The sequence below is a fragment of the Hibiscus syriacus genome, unplaced genomic scaffold (assembly GCF_006381635.1).
Source record: "Hibiscus syriacus cultivar Baekdansim isolate YM2019G1 unplaced genomic scaffold, ASM638163v2 tig00005465_pilon, whole genome shotgun sequence".
Lineage (NCBI taxonomy): Eukaryota > Viridiplantae > Streptophyta > Magnoliopsida > Malvales > Malvaceae > Hibiscus > Hibiscus syriacus.
Window position 1 is genome coordinate 201,767 of NW_024062059.1, and position 19,927 is coordinate 221,693.

At 32.6% G+C, this 19,927-nt stretch overlaps 1 protein-coding gene across 1 annotated transcript; it reads right to left on the reverse strand.

Moving 5' to 3' along the window:
- Positions 1 to 113: 113 nt before the first annotated feature.
- On the reverse strand, positions 114 to 985 carry LOC120199689 (30S ribosomal protein S6 alpha, chloroplastic-like). Its single transcript, XM_039200707.1, has 2 exons — positions 557 to 985; positions 114 to 459 (listed from the first exon to the last, which is right to left on the reverse strand). Exons 1-2 carry the CDS (start codon positions 926 to 928, stop codon positions 217 to 219), a joined length of 615 nt encoding a protein of 204 aa, XP_039056638.1. The 5' UTR covers positions 929 to 985; the 3' UTR covers positions 114 to 216.
- Between the last annotated feature and the right edge of the window lie 18,942 nt (positions 986 to 19,927).

A 19,927-nucleotide genomic window follows, 5' to 3' on the forward strand; every position in this document is an offset into this window, starting at 1 on the left:
AATAAGGTTGCTCAATTTGGTCTTCAATGCTAAATATTTCACCTCGGTTCAACAATGGCAACTAAGTTCTTTCTAGTGTCAATAATCAATGGAATTTTACAGCAAGGAATCACTCAAGGAACAAAAACTATTGATGAAAAAAAAATTCAAACTGCAAAAGTTGAAAGAGCTCTTTCGTTCCTAATCATTCAAAGATACAGATACATACATACCAATCTAGTTATACTTCCTCTTCCTTATCTTGAATCTGGATGCTCGGATAACATCATCATCAGCGTTGAGCGCCGCCTCGAGAGCCGCCATTGATTCTGGTTTCGTAAAGTAGGTAAAGAGAAGGTAAATGCCATCCAAGTAAGTGTTGGTTTCTCCAGCTTTATTTTTCCTCCTGATGCTGTAGGCTAGTGGAATCACCCCTCTGTTAAATACCTCAATATACATGCCACCGCCAGCAACAAGAAGCTGCAAAATGATCCCAGAATGAATACATATTCACATTCACTTTTAAAGAGTATTTAAAGGAAAATAACATAAAAGAAGTAATTTTGCAGGACATTACCTCCTCGTACTTCTGGGTAAGAGCAAGTCTTTCATCTTCAGACATGTCGGGTCTGAGAACCGCCATGCTCTCGTACTGTCGGAGCCCCGGTGGGCACTGCGGTTCCTCTTTATCTTCCAAGGCAGTTATGCCGGACCCGGTTTCGGAAGGCGGGTCGTCTTCAGAACCGATACCACCTTCAAAGAATGAACCGGAGAAGTCCAAGGTCAGGGCTTTGACGGTGAAGGTAGTGGAGTTGTCTCTTTTGAGGGAAATCAGAGACTTTGATTTTGAAGGAATGGGTTTGAGGCTGCGAGTGAAGGCGAGGACGAGTGGAGGTGAGAATTGGGTGCGAAGATAAGGGCAAAACGGGGAATTGGTTAAAGATGCCATTTGGGTATTCTTTGATGTGAGCTCTGTTTGATGCTGAGGTTCAGGGATTATCGAACGAAGAAGAGGGAACGGATAAGGAGAAGTGGATCACAGACGAAGGGGGGCAGTGCGCGCCAACGCTGTTTTGTTTAGTTGGGCTTAGTGCCTATTCAGTGGCAATTTTGGCCCAATAACATATGCGGGTTAATTATTTAGCCCAATATAATACCAGATTTTTTATTTTGAGAACTAAGGATGACTTGGACCTCGTCACGTCGAGTTTATGAGTTATAATAAAATGTATTTGTTTTGGAATTTGTCACTCCGAAATGAAAAAAAAAATAAAAAATTATATTTTATTTGAACTCCTAATCTCACTGTAACGAGTTTGAATAAAAAATTATTATTTGACCAAATTCGTAGTGGGCATGACGTATTTGCCATGCACAATATCATTTGATGTTGAATCCAAATTAATTTTGAAGGCATAATGGGCTAATTTTTTCCCTCGCCTAGCCTATTGGGCCAAATTTGTCCTATTCAGTTTTTGTTTCATTTTAATATCCAACATTAAAAACTTAACGTATTTACTATATAAACTATTAATTTTGATTCGTTTTAGTACCTAAACTTTTAATTTTTCAAAATCATACGTAAAGTTTAATTTTTGTTTCATTTTAGTACACATACTCAAAATCTAACGTTAAGTTTTGAATTTTTTTTAAGTTTAGGTAATAAAACGGATCAACATTGACAGTTTAGGTACTAAATGCATTAAGTTTTTAACGGTGGGTTACTGAAATGAAACAAAAACTAAATTTTAGGTATAATTTTGAATAATTAAAAGTTTAAGCACTAAAACGGAACAAAATTGATAGTTTAAGTATTAAATGTGTAATTTATCCTCATTTATTTATGAGGTAGTATTGGAATCAAAGTATTTAAATATACCGTTTACTATAACAATTAAATGATATATATATATATATATATTATTGATTATAAAAGATAAAAATCATCAAAACAAACATATAACAACCATGGTTCTTTGACAAACCAGGCAACGTGAAAGGGCAAGGTGATGTTGAAGATATGATACATGTATTTTGCAGGTGTCTTTTTTGCTTTTGAAATCTGGCGCAGGTTAATTGATGCAGATAAATTTCAGTTGTTTATGACTCTACGGAATACAACTTGGATGTTAGCCAACGTGAAAGGGCAAGATGATTTCCCATTGATTAGTTTACATTGAGATCTTTTGTTTCCCATCATTTGTTGGAAGATCCGGAAACGTCGTTGTAGCATTGTGCTACAAGCGGATTATGTTGAGCGTGAGAAATTATTAACGCAAGGTATGAATCTAAAAAACGAGGTCGTGGTAGCTGCTGATTCTAGACCAGTGAATAGAAGTTAGAACTGTGTCACGAACTGAGGTTAGATGGAAGAAACGAGCACCGAATTGGGTGAAGGCGAATACTGATGGATCGGTGGCCGGTGGGTGGTACGAGAAACATGGCTGCTGCTGGGGGTGTTTTGTGGGACTCTCAAGGTACATGGATGTTTGTATTCTCTCGGAGTCTAGGCATATGCTCGGTTTTGAATGCGGAATGTTGGGTAATTCATGATGCTTGGAATATAAGAATTAGAAAATTAGAAATGGACACAGATAATGCGATGGCGGAGAAGCCTCTTAACAACTCATCTAATGGGATGGACGGTAACATGCTTACCACTTTGATTCGAGAGATTTTCAACAGGGATTGAAAGGCAACAATATATCATATCGGAAGAGAGACTAATATGGTAGCGGCTAAACTTACTGCAATGACTAGAGGATGCCCGGTTTATGTGATACTCCATCAAAATATTCCTAGTGAAGTTGCTGATTTAGTCACTTGGGACCGACCAAAATTCAGTGAACTGAAGCTTGATTCTATCTGTATTACTGGAATGAAAAAAACAAATTCCAATAAAAATTATTAGTACTTAAATGAACTCGTTGTTCCAAATCATAAATGTGTAAAATTTTCACCGGAAATAATTATATGTAAATTTTTTACAATCCAAAGAATAATCATTATTGTAAACTTTTTTTAAAATATACTTATATGATATATTTTTTTAAAATAATCATTATTTTTTTTTGAAATGACCATCTAGCTCAGTTGGTAGAGCACAAGGTTCTTAACTTTGAGGTCGTGGGATTGAGTCCCACGGAGGGCATTTTCATAATTCAGAGGTCTCTTACGGAAGTTGCTATCAACCTGGTGTTGGGGGTAACCTACTATCTTACCTCCCCCTTACCCCATACATATTATGGGAAAAAAGGGACAACCATTTTTTTACTTATATGATATATTTTTCATCCAAAATATAAATACAACAAAATCTAATAAATATTGAACATTTTTCCAAAACTAACATCAGGATCACATTTACTTAATTTTTTTCTGGTTCACACACCACGACGAATATGTTGATCTCGAGATCTTACCCCTATGCATGTTCTACCAATTCTTTAATGGCCAATCATATGTCGTTGACATCAATTATTCAGCTTTGTTTAATTTTCTAAATATTTTTGTGCATTATTTGAATGCAAACAAGACATATGGTGCATTATCTGGATGTAAACCTGACTAGTATCTGGTCTCACATAGCCATCAAACACTAGTTACTGAGGGAACTCGGTGTCACATAGCATCGGTGCATTATCGAGGAAAGATACAAGTTCACGAGGTAATCTGTAATATCTAGTGTTATTATGATGATTAGTTGTATCGAAAGGTAAGGAAATGATATTTATTATAAATCTTTTCAAGTGATTGATATCTTTTTGCTCTACGTTTCTATATAAGTTTAGTAAAACTTTTGTATATTTATTTTTAGATATACATAACCATTTATGTAAGAGTTGGTGTAGATATTGGTGTTATGGGTGTTACAAATAAAAGTACACCAAATTTTTGTAGAAGCATTGAAATATGATAACTCGGACTTGAAGTTTCCTATTGCCTGCCTGTGATAAATGGGATGATGTAAACACATTAAAATATCTTCATTCTCCATTTGTTTGACAATTCAAAAGATTATTTATAGCGAAAGTTTTATTTTTGGTTTTGTATCCAATAAAATGTGATTCTAAAATTTGATCTTCGATATATATACCTTCCTTATTTGGAGCTTTGTTATTGAAGAAAAGAAAATTACCCTAAAAGAAATGTATTTATAATATTAGAGTTAGAGAACCAAATACAAACTAAAATAATAAAGAAAATGTTGTACATATCTCTCTATCACAAATGAAAATTTTGTTTTCTTTGCTTATATCTATAATTGTTGTAAGCCAAAAATAATAATATTTAATTATTAAGCTAAATATTTAGCTTTAAAATTCACCTCTTTTAACAAATGATTATTTTTACCCATATCTATATGTAATATTATGTTTGACTCATGATCAAACTTCATATCCTAATTACCAACATGTTAAAACAAGATTAATTATTTGAAAAGAAACTCATATCTTAAATGATTAAATAAAAATATATAAATTTATAATACCTTAAGTTTATCTTGAGTCATAAGTGCACTACTACTAGTTTAGAAACGCAAGGCTTAACTTAAAAACATTATTTGTCCGTCAAATTTAGACTTAGACTTAGGGACAGACGCAAAAATTTATATCAAAGGGTGCGAATATAAAATATTATATTAAAACTTTAAGGAGTGCGAGATTATAAAATCTCAAATAATACAAAATTAAATAATTCATATAAAATACAAAAAAAATATCTAAAATATAAAAAAAATTATATTTCCAAGTTGCACCCCTCGATCTATCCCTTACTAGAACTATCAACTTTGTTGTAGTTCAATTAAAACGCAAGAAACATAGGCTACTATTTTTTTTAACTTTTCATATTGTTAAGATATATATACCATTTATATATGATTATAGAGTCAGATCTAATTGTACACTTATACCATTTGTAGTCGTTGGATCATAGGGGCAAGATATAATCATGTCCTTGCCATACATGTTGGATATACGATAGAGCTCTATTCATCGGCCCCATGAGCGTGGAGGGTAATGGGTGGTATATCTTTTCGAAAGGGTAGTATTGGTTATTGACGCTAGGCCTTATTTCATTCCACCTCGATGATAAAAAACTGGGAGTAGACACCTACTTTAATTTGAACTTTCTTTTGTTTATATATTTTCTTTTTATCATTTTAATTTATATTATTTTTAATTATTAGTATTATTATTATTATCTATTTTAATTTTTGTAAACACTTATTTACGTTTCAAAATTATTATTTTTATTTATATTATTTATTTTCATTCTTATTTTTAAATTATTTCTGTAATTTTCATAAAGTTACAACAAAGTGTCTAAGGAAAGATTTATAAACTTATACTTGAACATATAAATACCCATAAAGCTTCAATATATTTAGACATGGTTTTCAGAACCGAACCGGTCATGCTACCGGTTCACTGGTTCAACCGGTCGAACCGGTCTGACCTGTCGGAAGAACCGGACGACATCACAATTATTTAAAAAATTAAATAAAAATATCAAAAATATTTAATAAAAAATAATTTTTTATATCACAAGTCATATTCAAAACAAGTCATAACATATATAAGTTAATAAACATAAAATCAAGTGAAACAAAATGATTCAAATTAACTACAACATAATATTTAAGATAAAACATATTAAATAATAAATATAATTATATAACTATAATTAAAAAATAAATTTGGGGTTAAAAAATCATAACAAAATGATATTGTTTGGTTTAATTTTTTTTAAAAACAATACCACATGGCTAAGTATTGAGTTAATCGATTGACGAAATCGGCCAAGAGGGGGGTGAATTGGCAATTAAAATTTTTGTGGAAGCTTTTGCAGAAAATTGAAAGTAATTGCACAGCGATTTACAGTGGTTCGACTTTCTCAAATAAAGTCTACGTCCACTACCTTAGCTATCCACACTAAGGATTTTCCAACAAATTCACTAATTTGTTCTTTCTTTTGAGGCCAAAGAGATAACCTTACAATTCCCTCAAGAGTATACCCCAACTCTTGAGAACACTCTTTTTCCCAAAGAGAAGATTACAAATTTGCAAACTTACAAGAAAATCTCACAAGGTAAGATGTTTGCACAATTCTAGAACAAAGAAAAGAACACTCAAAGATGAATACAATTGAGTACAAAAAGTGTTCTTGAAAGCAAAATGAATATTGAATGAAAATAAGCTTGAAATGCTCAAACTTGAGGTTTGATGCTTTCTCTTTGATTCTCTCTTGATTCTAGTTGCTTGATGTTTCTTGTTTTGATCAATGGCTTCTAAGCTTGCTTAAATACACCTTGGATCACTTCTGAACGTTGGGGATGATTAGAGAAGATATTATAGCCGTTTTAGTGTGAAAACATTTAATAAAACAGCTTGGAGCGTGGGGGAATCGGTTCCCCCTTGAAGGGAATCGGTTCCTAAGTGTAAAATTCAAATATTTCGACCGTTGTACAAGGGGGGAATCGGTACCCCCTTGGGGGGGATCGGTTCCCTCCAAGCATACTGGAATTCTCGGAACAAAACTGTTTAGGGGGGAATCGGTTCCTCCTATGGGGGAATCGGTTCCTCCTATGGGGGGGAATCGGTTCCCTATGAGCAATCTGGAATTTTTGGCTTTGAATTGGTTCGAAATACTTTGTAAAATTATTTTGAAATTGTTTTATGATTAAAACTTAATTTTACACTTAAGTAAGGATTAAAAATGATTTTTGAAATATTTGGAGTAATGTTTTGATATTCGAATAGTTATATCGAATATACTTAGAAAATCATTTGGAAAATCTTAAAATCCATTTAACTTAATTTGTTATATCGAAATATCAAAATGTTTCAACAATCTCCCCCTTTTTGATATAACAAAACATTTTAGTAATTTTAAGATTTTTGAAATCAAGTTTTGAAATTACTCCCCCTTACTTTAACACTTCTTCAATTTATTATGTAAAACATTTAACACTTAACTTATTCTTCTCCCCCTTTTTGTTAAATCAAAAAGACATTGTAAAACAAGGTTTTGAAATCATTTAGCCAATTGATTTATTAATTATAAGCTTAAGCTGCTAAGATCACAATCAAAAGAGAGGTTAGCCATTAGTTTCATCAATATTCATAAATAATGTGATATGGCAAAATTGGTCATATTGCTAATAATGATGTAAATGATGCAATAACGAATAAAACACACCAAACATATAAGTTCACATTATCCATAAATCCAATATCCAACAATCCACAAAATCAAACAATTCAAAATGTTGAAACAATATTCATTTTGTTCAAAGTTTTAAAGCTAAACATAAAATCAAACATCCGGATCGGTAGGTGGAAAACGGGCTCGCATAGCAGCCATTTCATGAGTTAGTTCATTAATACGAGCATTGGTTGCTTCATTGTTTGCACGCATCTCCTGAAGAATCTCTAATTGTTGAGCTCCCATTGTGGATAAATGAGACTCTATAGAGGAAAAGCGCGAATCCATTGTAGCATAACGGAAATCAAATGTCTCCATAAAGGATTGAAAATATGGAGGCATTTGAGTCGATTGTTGTGCGTGCTCCTCGGGTTGTTCAGGTTCTTCTTCAGCTTCATCAATATCCCTCATTAGTTGTTCAAACTCGGGATCTTCGTCAGCTTCGGGTGGAGCTTGTGAAGAACTAGCTCCCGGAATAGAAGATCGAACCCATACACCGGTTTCCTTATTTTTGACCCATCCCGCTCTTGTTAAAGAAAGAAGATTGATTTGTTTCTTAAGAGGAAATGAGGCATCTAGACCAACTCGGAGTTCAGCTTTAGAAAAGAGATTACTAAGGATACAACCGTAAACTAGTGAAGAACAGAGTTTCTTATTTGGCACTAGGTTAACGGTTTCAACAATTTCAGCAAAGATAATCTCGGAGAGGTTTATTTTTATATTGTTTTCAAAACAGTGCAACCACCAAAGATCTAAAGCTCTAAGAGTTGAATATCGACCCCCAGATGGTCGAAACCACCAAGTGATCATGAGATGAAGGAAACGCTCATGGAGATCTAAAACACTTGCACTATCATTCCGTTTATATCGTGAGCCTAAAACTTGTTTTTCGTTTGATAAACCTTCATTGTCCAAGCCTAAGGCATTGGCTATGTAATCCGGATCAAGATGGAAATATTGACCTAGGAGGTAGGAACGCACTCCTATGGTTTTGGTTTTGTCATGATTTTTTATACAAACGGCATTATAGTAGAAGATACGAACAAGTTGATGATAGACAATGGGTTCAAGTTCGAAAAGTTTATCAAATTTCCATTCGTGCAAGATAGGGAGATATTTAAAGTTAATGTCAACCATAGTTTGAAGAGATGGGATACGTTCTTCCCTAATCTTATACGAGTCAAAATATTGGTAAAACCAATAACGATAATCTTTAGGACCCGGTTGATTGAAACAAGAATTTTGGATAGTCAAGTTAGGATCAAGATTTGGAATAGGATTTTGAGGGATAGGAGGAGGATTTGAAGGTGGATTTTGACGACTAGAACGACTAGATGAAGACCTAGGACGTTTAGGATTGGACATGGTTTAGGAAATCGGGATAGAATTGATAACCTGCAATTTTAAAAACAAATGAATGCAATTCAATTAATCCCAAAACTCAAATGAGTCCTCAATATTTCAAGATTCTCTAAATCAATCCTAATGGGCAAAGTTTTTGAAAAACTTTTTGAAAATATGGTTTTGAGAAACAATATATGTATAGTTTTTCATAACAACAACATAATTTAATCAAAACACAATAATTTGAAAAATAATTTTTTTTTATTCGAAAATTTAAAAAAATTTGAAAAATTCTTGTGTTTTTGATGAAATTAGTTGTAACATCTAGTTTCTAATCACTAAATAATCAATGCCCGATCACTAATTCAACCTAGAACTAATTAAAACTAATCCTATGTTCAAAAATAATGAAATAGAGAGTTTAGAAAAATTACCTTGAAAGATGAAGATTGAGGGGATTTAGATGTTGTTTGCACGATTTTAATGATGATTGCAAGTTTAGGAGATGATATTTGAAGTGATTTCCGATTAAAATCAATGATTTGAGGCAAGAATGAAGATTTGAGTGTTTATAGGGTGATAAACGGCGGAAGAAGAAAAATGAGGATTTTGGGGTTTTTGGGGTGTTCTGCCCGATTTAACAGAACCCCAGGGGGGTATCGATTCCCCTGTGGGGGGAATCGGTTCCCCTTCAAAGTGGGAATCGGTTCCCTCAGGGGGGGATCGATTCCCTCTGCACAAAAATGCTAAAATCCGATTTTTTAAGCACAAAATGCTAAATTAATCTTTTCTAGTGGGATTGGCAACTCATATATCAAAAAGTAATTATGTTCAAACAATTAAATTAATCTTTAATCGATTTTTGAACATAAAATTAATTTTCACTAAGAATCACAAACTCCCCCTAACTAATAGCAAGAATGCAATCAAAAATTATTATTATAAGCATTTTTCAAGATTTATTAAAAGTGCTAAAATTATTTTAAACACTAAGTGAAGATAGGTTGGTCAAACCTAATTCTCTCCTAAGTGTCCAAAATCTTTCCTTGTCTAAGGGTTTTGTAAAGATATCCGCTAATTGGTGCAAAGTATCAACAAATTCTAGAACTACATCTTCCTTAGTGACATGGTCTCTAATGAAGTGATGTCTTATTTCAATGTGCTTAGTTCTAGAGTGTTGGATGGGATTTTTAGTGAGACAAATAGCACTAGTATTGTCACACTTGATATGAATGGTACCTACTTCAATTCCATAATCAAAAAGTTGTTGTTTCATCCATAAAACTTGTGCACATCAACTACCGGCTGAAATGTATTCCGCTTCAGTGGTGGATAATGCAACACAATTTTGTTTCTTTGAAAACCAAGAAATCAACATATTTCCAAGGAATTGACAAGTACCGGAGGTGCTTTTCCTATCTAATTTGCATCCTCTATAATCCGCATCAGAAAATGCATGCAAGCTAAAGCTAGAGTCTCTAGGATACCAAAGTCCTAAACTAGGAGTGTCCTTAAGGTATCTAAAGATTCTCTTAACAGCTAGTAAATGTGATTCCTTAGGACATGATTGAAATCTAGCACATAAGCAAACACTAAACATAATGTCCGGTCTACTTGCAGTTAGATAAAGCAAAGAGCCAATCATTGACCTATATAATTTAACATCTACACATTTACCTCCTTCATCTAAGTCAAGCTTTGTTGAAGAGCTCATTGGAGTGTTATGAGGTTTCCCATTTTCCAGTCCAAATTTCTTGAGCATATCTTTGACGTACTTAGCTTGATTAATGAAGATGTCATCTTTTCTTTGCTTGATTTGGAGTCCCAAGAAAAATGAGAGCTCCCCCATCATGCTCATCTCAAACTCACTTTGCATTAGCTTAGAAAATTCTTGGCAAAGAACATCATTAGTAGAACCAATATTATATCATCAACATAAATTTGAACTACTAATAAATCTTTACCTTTTCTCTTTAAAAACAATGTAGTGTCAACCTTTCCTTTTAAAAAATCTTTTTCAATTAAAAATTTGACAATCTTTCATACCAAGCTCTAGGAGCTTGTTTTAAACCATAAAGAGCTTTTGTCAATTTTAAAACATGATCCGGAAAATTTGAATCTTCAAAACCTGGAGGTTGTTCCACGTACACTTCTTCTTTTATAAAACCATTTAAAAATGCACTTTTAACATCCATTTGATATAATTTAAATTCATTGAAACATGCAAATGCCAATAACATTCTAATTGCTTCCATCCTAGCTACGGGAGCGTATGTTTCATCGTAGTCTATGCCCTCTTCTTGAGTATAGCCTTGAGCAACAAGTCTAGCCTTGTTCCTCACTATATTACCACTTTCATCAAGTTTATTTCTAAAAACCCATCTAGTACCTACAGTAGATTTATTACTAGGCCTTTCAACTAATGTCCATACTTTACTTCTCTCAAATTGATTTAATTCTTCTTGCATAGCCATAATCCAATGTTCATCTTTTAATGCTTCTTTGATGTTCTTAGGCTCTATGCATGAAATAAATGCAACATAATTACAGATATTTCTAAGAGAAGATCGAGTAGTTACCCATTTTGATGGATCACATATAATTTCACCATCCTTGACATAGTTGTACTCTCTTGGAAAAGATACTTCCATTTCTTCAATGGTTGGATTCTCGAGGGGATCATGAGTTTCCTCATCTTTTGTTTCTTCCTTTGATGATGATTCTCTAACGTCATTTCTAACGTCATTTGCTTGTACAATACCTACATCATCATTAACAGAAGAATCCTTCCTCGGAAGGGGATTATCATCGAAAACAACATGTATAGACTCTTCTACAACTAAAGTTCTTTTATTAAATACACGATAAGCTTTAGAATTTAAGGAATAACCCAGAAAAATTCCTTCATCACTTTTAGCATCAAATTTACCAAGATTTTCTTTACCATTGTTTAAAACAAAACATTTACATCCAAAAGGATGAAAATAGCTAATGTTAGGCTTTTTATTTTTGAGAATTTCATATGGAGTTTTCTTTAAAATTGGCCTAATCATTACTCGATTCACAACATAACAAGCGGTATTTGTGGCTTTCGCCTAAAAATATTTTGGCAAATTATTTTCACAAAGCATGGTTCTAGCCATTTCTTCTAAAGTTCGATTTTTCCTCTCAACAACTCCATTTTGTTGAGGGATTCTAGGTGCTGAAAAATTGTGGCTAATACCATTAGAATTACAAAACTCAATAAATCCAAGATTTTCAAATTCAGTTCCATGATCACTTATAACACTAGTGATAGAGTAACCTTTTTCATTTTGGATTATTTTTGAAAATGTGATGAAATTTTCTAATGCTTCATCTTTAGTACTTAAGAATAGAACCCAAGTGTATCTAGAATAGTCATCTACCAAGACAAATGCATATTGTTTTCCACCCAAGCTAGTAGTTCTAGTTGGCCCAAAAAGATCTAAATGGATCAATTGTAATACTCTACTAGTTGATACATCATTAATAGATTTAAAAGAAACTCGTTTTTGTTTTCCTTTAGCACAAGCATCACAGATTTTATCATTATCAAATTTAAGCTTAGGCAATCCTCTTACTAAGTCTCCTTGAATTAATCGTTGCAAAACACTCATACTAGCATGACCTAGTCTCCTATGCCATAACCAACTATCATGCTCATCCTTAGCAACTAGGCATAAATTAGTCATATCAATAGAATCTAAATGCACAATGTAAATGTTTCCTATTCTATGACCAACAAGCATAATCCGATTAGATGCAATGTCAATGACTTTACAACCATTAATTTCAAATAAGACATTGAATCCTTTATCGCATAATTGACTAATACTCAATAGATTATGCTTTAATCCATTCACATATAAAACATTCTTAATTTGTATGGAAGAGGTATTACCTATTGTACCAATACCTTCAATGTGACCTTTTGAATTGTCTCCAAAAGTCACTTCTCCTCCATTTTTGGCGTTAAGCTCAATGAACCGGCTTTTGTCTCCGGTCATATGTCTTGAGAATCCACTATCAAGGTACCATGAGTTTGAATTTGTTTCCCGTGCCTTGTAGCAATGCTCCTTTCCCTACAAACATAGATTAATTTTTGATTTTTGGTACCCAAATTCTTTTGGGTCCATATTCATTAGTTTCCAAAATCCTAGTCCCCTTAGGTATCCATTTGTGTAGGATATTTTTATCTTTAGTAGTAATGAGTTCTTTAGGAACCCACATACTTCTAATGATTTTTCCATTAGAGGTTCTTTGGGGGCCTCTATAATTGTAGTTTCTAAAACTTTTTCTAACAAAGTTGGATTTTGAATTTCCACCTTTTTCAAAATGTTTTGTTCCAACTTTATCAAAAGAAGTTTTAAGATCATTAATTTTCTTTTGATGATCATCATTGATCTTTGAAAGTAAATTTTGCAAATCTAAATTTTTCTTTTCAAACTCTTCTAGTTTGATTTGCAAATCTTTGATTTTACTTTCAAGATCGTTGTTGGTTTTGGATATGAGTTTGTTTTCATTTTTCAATTTTGAAACATCATTTTTATATTTTAAAAACAATTTCTCATAATCCGAAGCCAACCCATTGTATTCTTCAAATAACTCATCATAAGATAAATCATCAAAATCGGATAAGTTAGAGGTTACCTTAGAATCTTCCCCGAATGCCATCAAGCACAAGTTTGCTACTTCTTGTTCCTCTTCATCGGAAATTTCTTCATCGCTCCATGTAGCCACATGAGCCTTGTGCTTATTCTTTGATTGACCCTTTTTCTTCAATTGTGGGCAATCATATTTGACATGCCCCAGCTTTTTGCATTCATAGCAAATGATTGGGTCATTCTCTTTTGGTTCATTTTTGAGGCCTTCGTTTCGTTTGAATTTTCTTCCTTGTTAAGGTCTCATCATTTTTCTGAACCGTTTGGCAAACAATGCCATTTCCTCGTCATCATCATCATTATTAGAATCACTCTCATCTTTTGTGGATTTGAGAGCAACTCCAATATTTTTCTTCTTCTCCTTTTCCTTTGGTGTCTCTTCAACTTTATCAAGGTCCACCTCATCTTCGAGCATCATCTCATGAGTGAGGAGTGAACCGATAAGTTCTTCAAGAGTTAAGGACGATAGGTCCTTAGACTCGATGATTGCCGTCTTCTTTGATTGCCATGATTTTGGGAGGGAGTAAACTAACTTCCTCACAAGCTTTTCATTTGAGATGATCTCTCCATATGATTTGAGACCATTGACAATCGTTGAAAATCTATCAGTCATAGCTTTGATGTCTTCATTTGGTTTCATCCTGAAATTTTCATAGCTATGCGTTAGAATACTAATTTTTGATTTCTTTACCTCATATGTACCTTCATGTGTGACTTGAAGCTTGTCCCATATTTCTTTGGCGGTTGTACATGATGAAACTCTTCCGTATTCATCTGGTCCAAGAGCACAAAAAATAATATGGATGGCTTTGGAGTTGAGCTAGAACATTCTTGTCTCTCCTTCACTCCACAACCTTGGATGAGTGATAGGCTTGATGTATCCTTCTTCTACGGCATTCCATGCTCCCATGTCACTTGCTTGAATGAAGTACATCATTCTATTCTTCCAATAGGCGTAATTAGCTCCATTGAAGAAAGGAGGCTTGTTGACGGGCATCGAATCGAGACCGGAGTCGAAGTTTGAAGCGGAGGCCATTGATGACTTTAATAATCGATATAACTCTTCCCGAATCGACTCAAGAGGCGATAAAACCTTCAAATGAGTTAGGCTCTGATGCCAATTATTGAGTTAATCGATTGACGAAATCGGCCAAGAGGGGGGTGAATTGGCAATTAAAATTTTTGTGGAAGCTTTTGCAGAAAATTGAAAGTAATTGCACATCGATTTACAGTGGTTCGACTTTCTCAAATAAAGTCTACGTCCACTACCTTAGCTATCCACACTAAGGATTTTCCAACAAATTCACTAATTTGTTCTTTCTTTTGAGGCCAAAGAGATAACCTTACAATTCCCTCAAGAGTATACCCCAACTCTTGAGAACACTCTTTTTCCCAAAGAGAAGATTATAAATTTGCAAACTTACAAGAAAACCTCACAAGGTAAGATGTTTGCACAATTCTAGAACAAAGAAAAGAACACTCAAAGATGAATACAATTGAGTACAAAAAGTGTTCTTGAAAGCAAAATGAATATTGAATGAAAATAGGCTTGAAATGCTCAAACTTGAGGTTTGATGCTTTCTCTTTGATTCTCTCTTGATTCTAGTTGCTTGATGTTTCTTGTTTTGATCAATGGCTTCTAAGCTTGCTTAAATACACCTTGGATCACTTCTGAACGTTGGGGATGATTAGAGAAGATATTATAGCCGTTTTAGTGTGAAAACATTTAATAAAACAGCTTGGAGCGTGGGGGGAATCGGTTCCCCCTTGAAGGGAATCGGTTCCTAAGTGTAAAATTCAAATATTTCGACTGTTGTACAAGGGGGGAATCGGTACCCCCTTGGGGGGGATCGGTTCCCTCCGAGCATACTGGAATTCTCGGAACAAAACTGTTTAGGGGGGAATCGGTTCCTCCTATGGGGGGGAATCGGTTCCCTATGAGCAATCTGGAATTTTTGGCTTTGAATTGGTTCGAAATACTTTGTAAAATTATTTTGAAATTGTTTTATGATTAAAACTTAATTTTACACTTAAGTAAGGATTAAAAATGATTTTTGAAATATTTGGAGTAATGTTTTGATATTCGAATAGTTATATCGAATATACTTAGAAAATCATTTGGAAAATCTTAAAATCCATTTAACTTAATTTGTTATATCGAAATATCAAAATGTTTCAACACTAAGAAACATAGAAGAGCATCCCAAAAGTCTAAAGAGTAAAAATATGAGAACAAAACAATCTCACATTACTAAGAAACATATAAGAGCATCACAACTAACTTCTATAAATAATAGAGGTAATTTGACATTTAAAATCATGGAGTCTTTTGGTGAGCATTGAGTGAACTATTATTTCACTTCAATCAAACTCGAATTTTAGGCTTCAATTAAGCTTCTAAATTTTTTTAGTTCAAGTCTTTTTGAGTTTCAATATTATATTTCGAGCTTGAGTTGAACTTGATAATTTTTAGCTTGTGAGTTTGAGTCGAGTTGAGCTTACTTTTAAAGTTTTCAAGTTCGAGTCGAGCTCAGCAATACTCGAGTTCGACTTTGCTCGTTTAACAAACGACGTTGTTTGGTTTAATTTTTTTTTAAAAAAACAAAAACAAAATTTCCGATTTTTTCTGGTTTTTTCCGGTTTTCAGTCGGTCCGGTTCGAACGGTTCAGCGATTCTGGTCGGTTCACTAGTAGCGGTTCAACCGGTTTAGATTGAACCGGACTAGCACACGGTTCCCGATTGAACCAGTTAAACCGGCCGGTCCGATCCGATTTTCAAAAGAATGTATTTAGATATTATAACATCAACAATCTTAAAAAATAAAATATTAAAAGTTACTTTCTAAACCATTTTATAATCTAAAACCCTAGTCGCTTTCTTCCTCCTCATCTCTTTTCCCTTTTTTTCTACTTTATAACTTGTTTCAATTTTATTGATTAATCAAATTTTTTTTTTAAATTTTGTTTAACCGGAGGTGGTATGAGTTTTAATGATGTTTGTCGCCCGTCGGTTGTCTTTTTTTCTTTGTTTTTTAGTGTTTTAATAAGAATAATTATGTCTTTGTGACATGTTTTTCTCTACCTTTTGGTAGCTTACGTTTTTTTGTCGTTGTTTACAATTTTTTACCGTTATTTTTGTTTATCTTTTTCTTAGGGTTAGATTCGACATCGCTACAACTTATCAATATGGCTCTTATTTGTTATCATAATGATATTCTCTACTTTGGACCCTCGGATTGATTTGGATACGCGTTTTGCGTTCGTGGATAGTTTTCTCACGTCACTTAACTCTGATTTACGATTTGTCAGTAGTCTTTCAGTAGCTTCAACCCCTTTTGTGATTCGTTTATCGATGCAGTCAGATTTGTTTGTACATTTATTTTATTCAAGTTTTTGGTTAGGTTTTTAACATTTTCCTTCTTTGGTCCTTATGTGATCTAGGTGGCTAGTTTTTGTCTCAATGGTAATAGGAAAATGTCATAATTATATTTTAGGTTTACGGTTATGCTTGTAAATTTTCATTGTAATTTTAGATATTTTCTATTTTTAATAAAACTAACGAATTTCTATTGAAAATAAAAAATTACTCTTTAATAAAAATAAAACTGAATAAAATTTGATATTAACAAAAGTATCATAAAAAAATTAAATTATAACACTCTTAAATTATCAACGCCAAATAAAATTTTAATCTAAATAACTTCAACCTTCTTTACAAAAAAAATTACAGTTATATAGTTCATATTGAAACAATAAAGTTGCAGAGTAGGTTCTATATCATTCTCATATTTATCACATTCAATTTAATCCCCTCCGATGCAATCTTCACTCTCTTGATCAAAGTCGATCAAAACATTCAAATTATCTATAATCTGACAATTAATAACATTTGCAATAATGTCATCCCTATGCAAAGACATATTTTCTGAAACTTGCAATTTTATATCGCGATCGTAAATTTCAAAATCCTCATCTACATCATAGACTTCATCATTTTCAAAAAGTTTACATCTCTTGAACATCATATAAGTGTCTATGATGAAACTCTTAAACGTATCTGAATATGTTTTCATACAGACTTCCGATGTTTACTATATAAGCTCTACCTTTATATACATATATATTTTTGTATTTTACCGTTATATATATCTTATTCGTTGAAATGGTTTTTTGAAAGTGGATAAAAATTATGAATACGATATGTGAGTTGTGACCGCCTAAATTCGATTGTAACGTCCAAGTCGGGTTGTAGGGGTTACAATATACTTTTAATTGATAATATCGTATTATATTGATTATAATTATATTTGTACATGTAATTTTTGAATTATGATTGTAATTATGCTTATATTTGTGTCTGTTTCAAAAAATACATTTCTTTAATTAATAAATATAGATTTTTTAGTTTGTATATGCTTTTGTGCTTATTAAATTAATTATTATATCTTATTATATTTTTATATATTACATATTTTATATTATGATTGTCTATTTTACATTATTTTAATTATTATATGCCACGCTTCCACGCGTCTGATAGTTTATGGGAAAACAAGTTCATAAACTTTATGAACAGCTAATATTAATTCCAACTGTCCGATAAATGAAGTTCCAACCACCCTGGCCTGGCAAGCCAATTTTCCTTTACGCCCTTTAATTTTTTGTTCCCACTACTTTCCGGCTTTTCCTCAGCCACGATAATGAGACGGTTGCACCCCCAATGATTCTACCTAAATGCATTGTTCTTCCTTTTCAGAGTCAAATGTATGCTCCTTTCGTATAGAAAATCGTATTAATAAACGTCTTGTCAGTTATACTGAATAAATATAGTCGTAACTATCATAAATAAAATATAACACTGATCGCTTAATAATAGTCTGATAAAAAAACATTAACAAGTGAAGTAACGACGCACATAAAATGATCACACCAACTGTTCCGAGCATTAAACATGAAGAGATAAACTTGAAGAATAACAAAAATGGCCAACAGAAAAAGCGATATCCCCTTAACGACAATCCCATCCGGCACATATATGCGATAAGCCGATAACTAACGAATCGTCTTGTACAAACGAACAGAGGAACCAGACATCGAAAACGCAACCAACCATTGATTCAAGTAAAATAGTGGCCGTGAACGACCACCACTGCTGTCCCAAAATAAGACTTCGGAAAACTGCCATTGTAAAAAGATTGACCACTGCAGAGAAAACTTTGAGAGTGGGAAGTGGGAGTTTACTTTGATGCTATTTAAATTATGACGAATGAAGTAAATTAGATTTTTTAAGTAATGTTAAGGGTCTAAATTATGACGATTACGAATGAAGTAAACTGGATTAGGCTCATAATGAATCTTTGTAAAGCTCAATCTAATTTAATCCGTCAATAGATTAGATATTAATAGTTAATTTAAAAAAAAACATAGCTATTTATTCTACTAAACTATATTTATAGAACCGTAATTACAATAATAAAAAATATGACAAATAATATATGTATATCATAATTACTTTTAACATGTTTTTTTCAAAATAATTTTAGCATAAAGAAATACACTCAATGGTCTTAAAAAGGCCTAAATTATGAAGTAATAATAAAGAAGTAAATGTTTGTTGTGGCGGATGAAGTCCAAAAAAACTCCAGATTTAATGCACAACTTTAAATGTCCAAAAAGTTTCAGAAAGCAACCACCAAAAATAAATAAACAAACATCTAATAAAATATGAAACTATAAATCACTGCTAATTAGTGGGATGGTAATAGGTAGGGTTTTTGGTAAATTCAACCTAATTTTAAAATATATATCTTCCTTTCGAATTCGATATAATTTGAGAAGTTTATATCCTCCACATGACCTGAAAATATATATTTTCACCTGATTCCAACCTGACCCGATTTAAAATAAGGATTTAATTAAAAATAATATTTTAAAGAAAATTAGATTATTATCTTTGGGTCAGATCAGGTAAGAGGTTTTTCACCCTCCACCTGAACCTGACCCGAACCTGAAATTTTAAAAATTCGATGCTATCGAATTAGATCGGAACCCGTCAAATTCATATTAAATTGTCATCCTTAAAAATAACTCTCAATTTTCAGATTTTTTTTGTGTTGCCCTCCGGTTCTAAGGACTCACCTTGACTAAACTACATTGTCCTGAGTCGTACACCTATCTTTGATGGGTGAGTTTCTTAGCAGAGATTTTCTGTATACACAAAGACTCGAACCTGAGACCTTACTTAAGTGATATCAAACTACTTACTACTTAAACCAACCCCGTCGGTCTCAATTTTAAGATTTTAACAACTACAACAAAGGGTTACTTATGAAATAAGGCAACTCACATTGCATCTACTTCAAAGGCATATGCATGCAATCCACAAACTCAAACCTATCCAATTAAAATATTTAATTCATCCGGGAAAATTAATAATACATTTGAATATTTCATCGATTCGAGTAAAAATATTAAATTAATTGAATTTATTGATACTATTTTATCATTTAAATTTTGTTTAATTTTTTTAAAGTCGAATTGAGTTTAAAAATTTCTAATTGAATTAAATATGATTATTTAAATTTCTATTTAAAATTAAATACAATTATTTATAATGTTATGATGTGACATGATTTTAGTTTAAATTAATTTCTCGGATCATATACGATACACATATATGTTTCATAATTTTCACACGTGCAAGATTTATAATG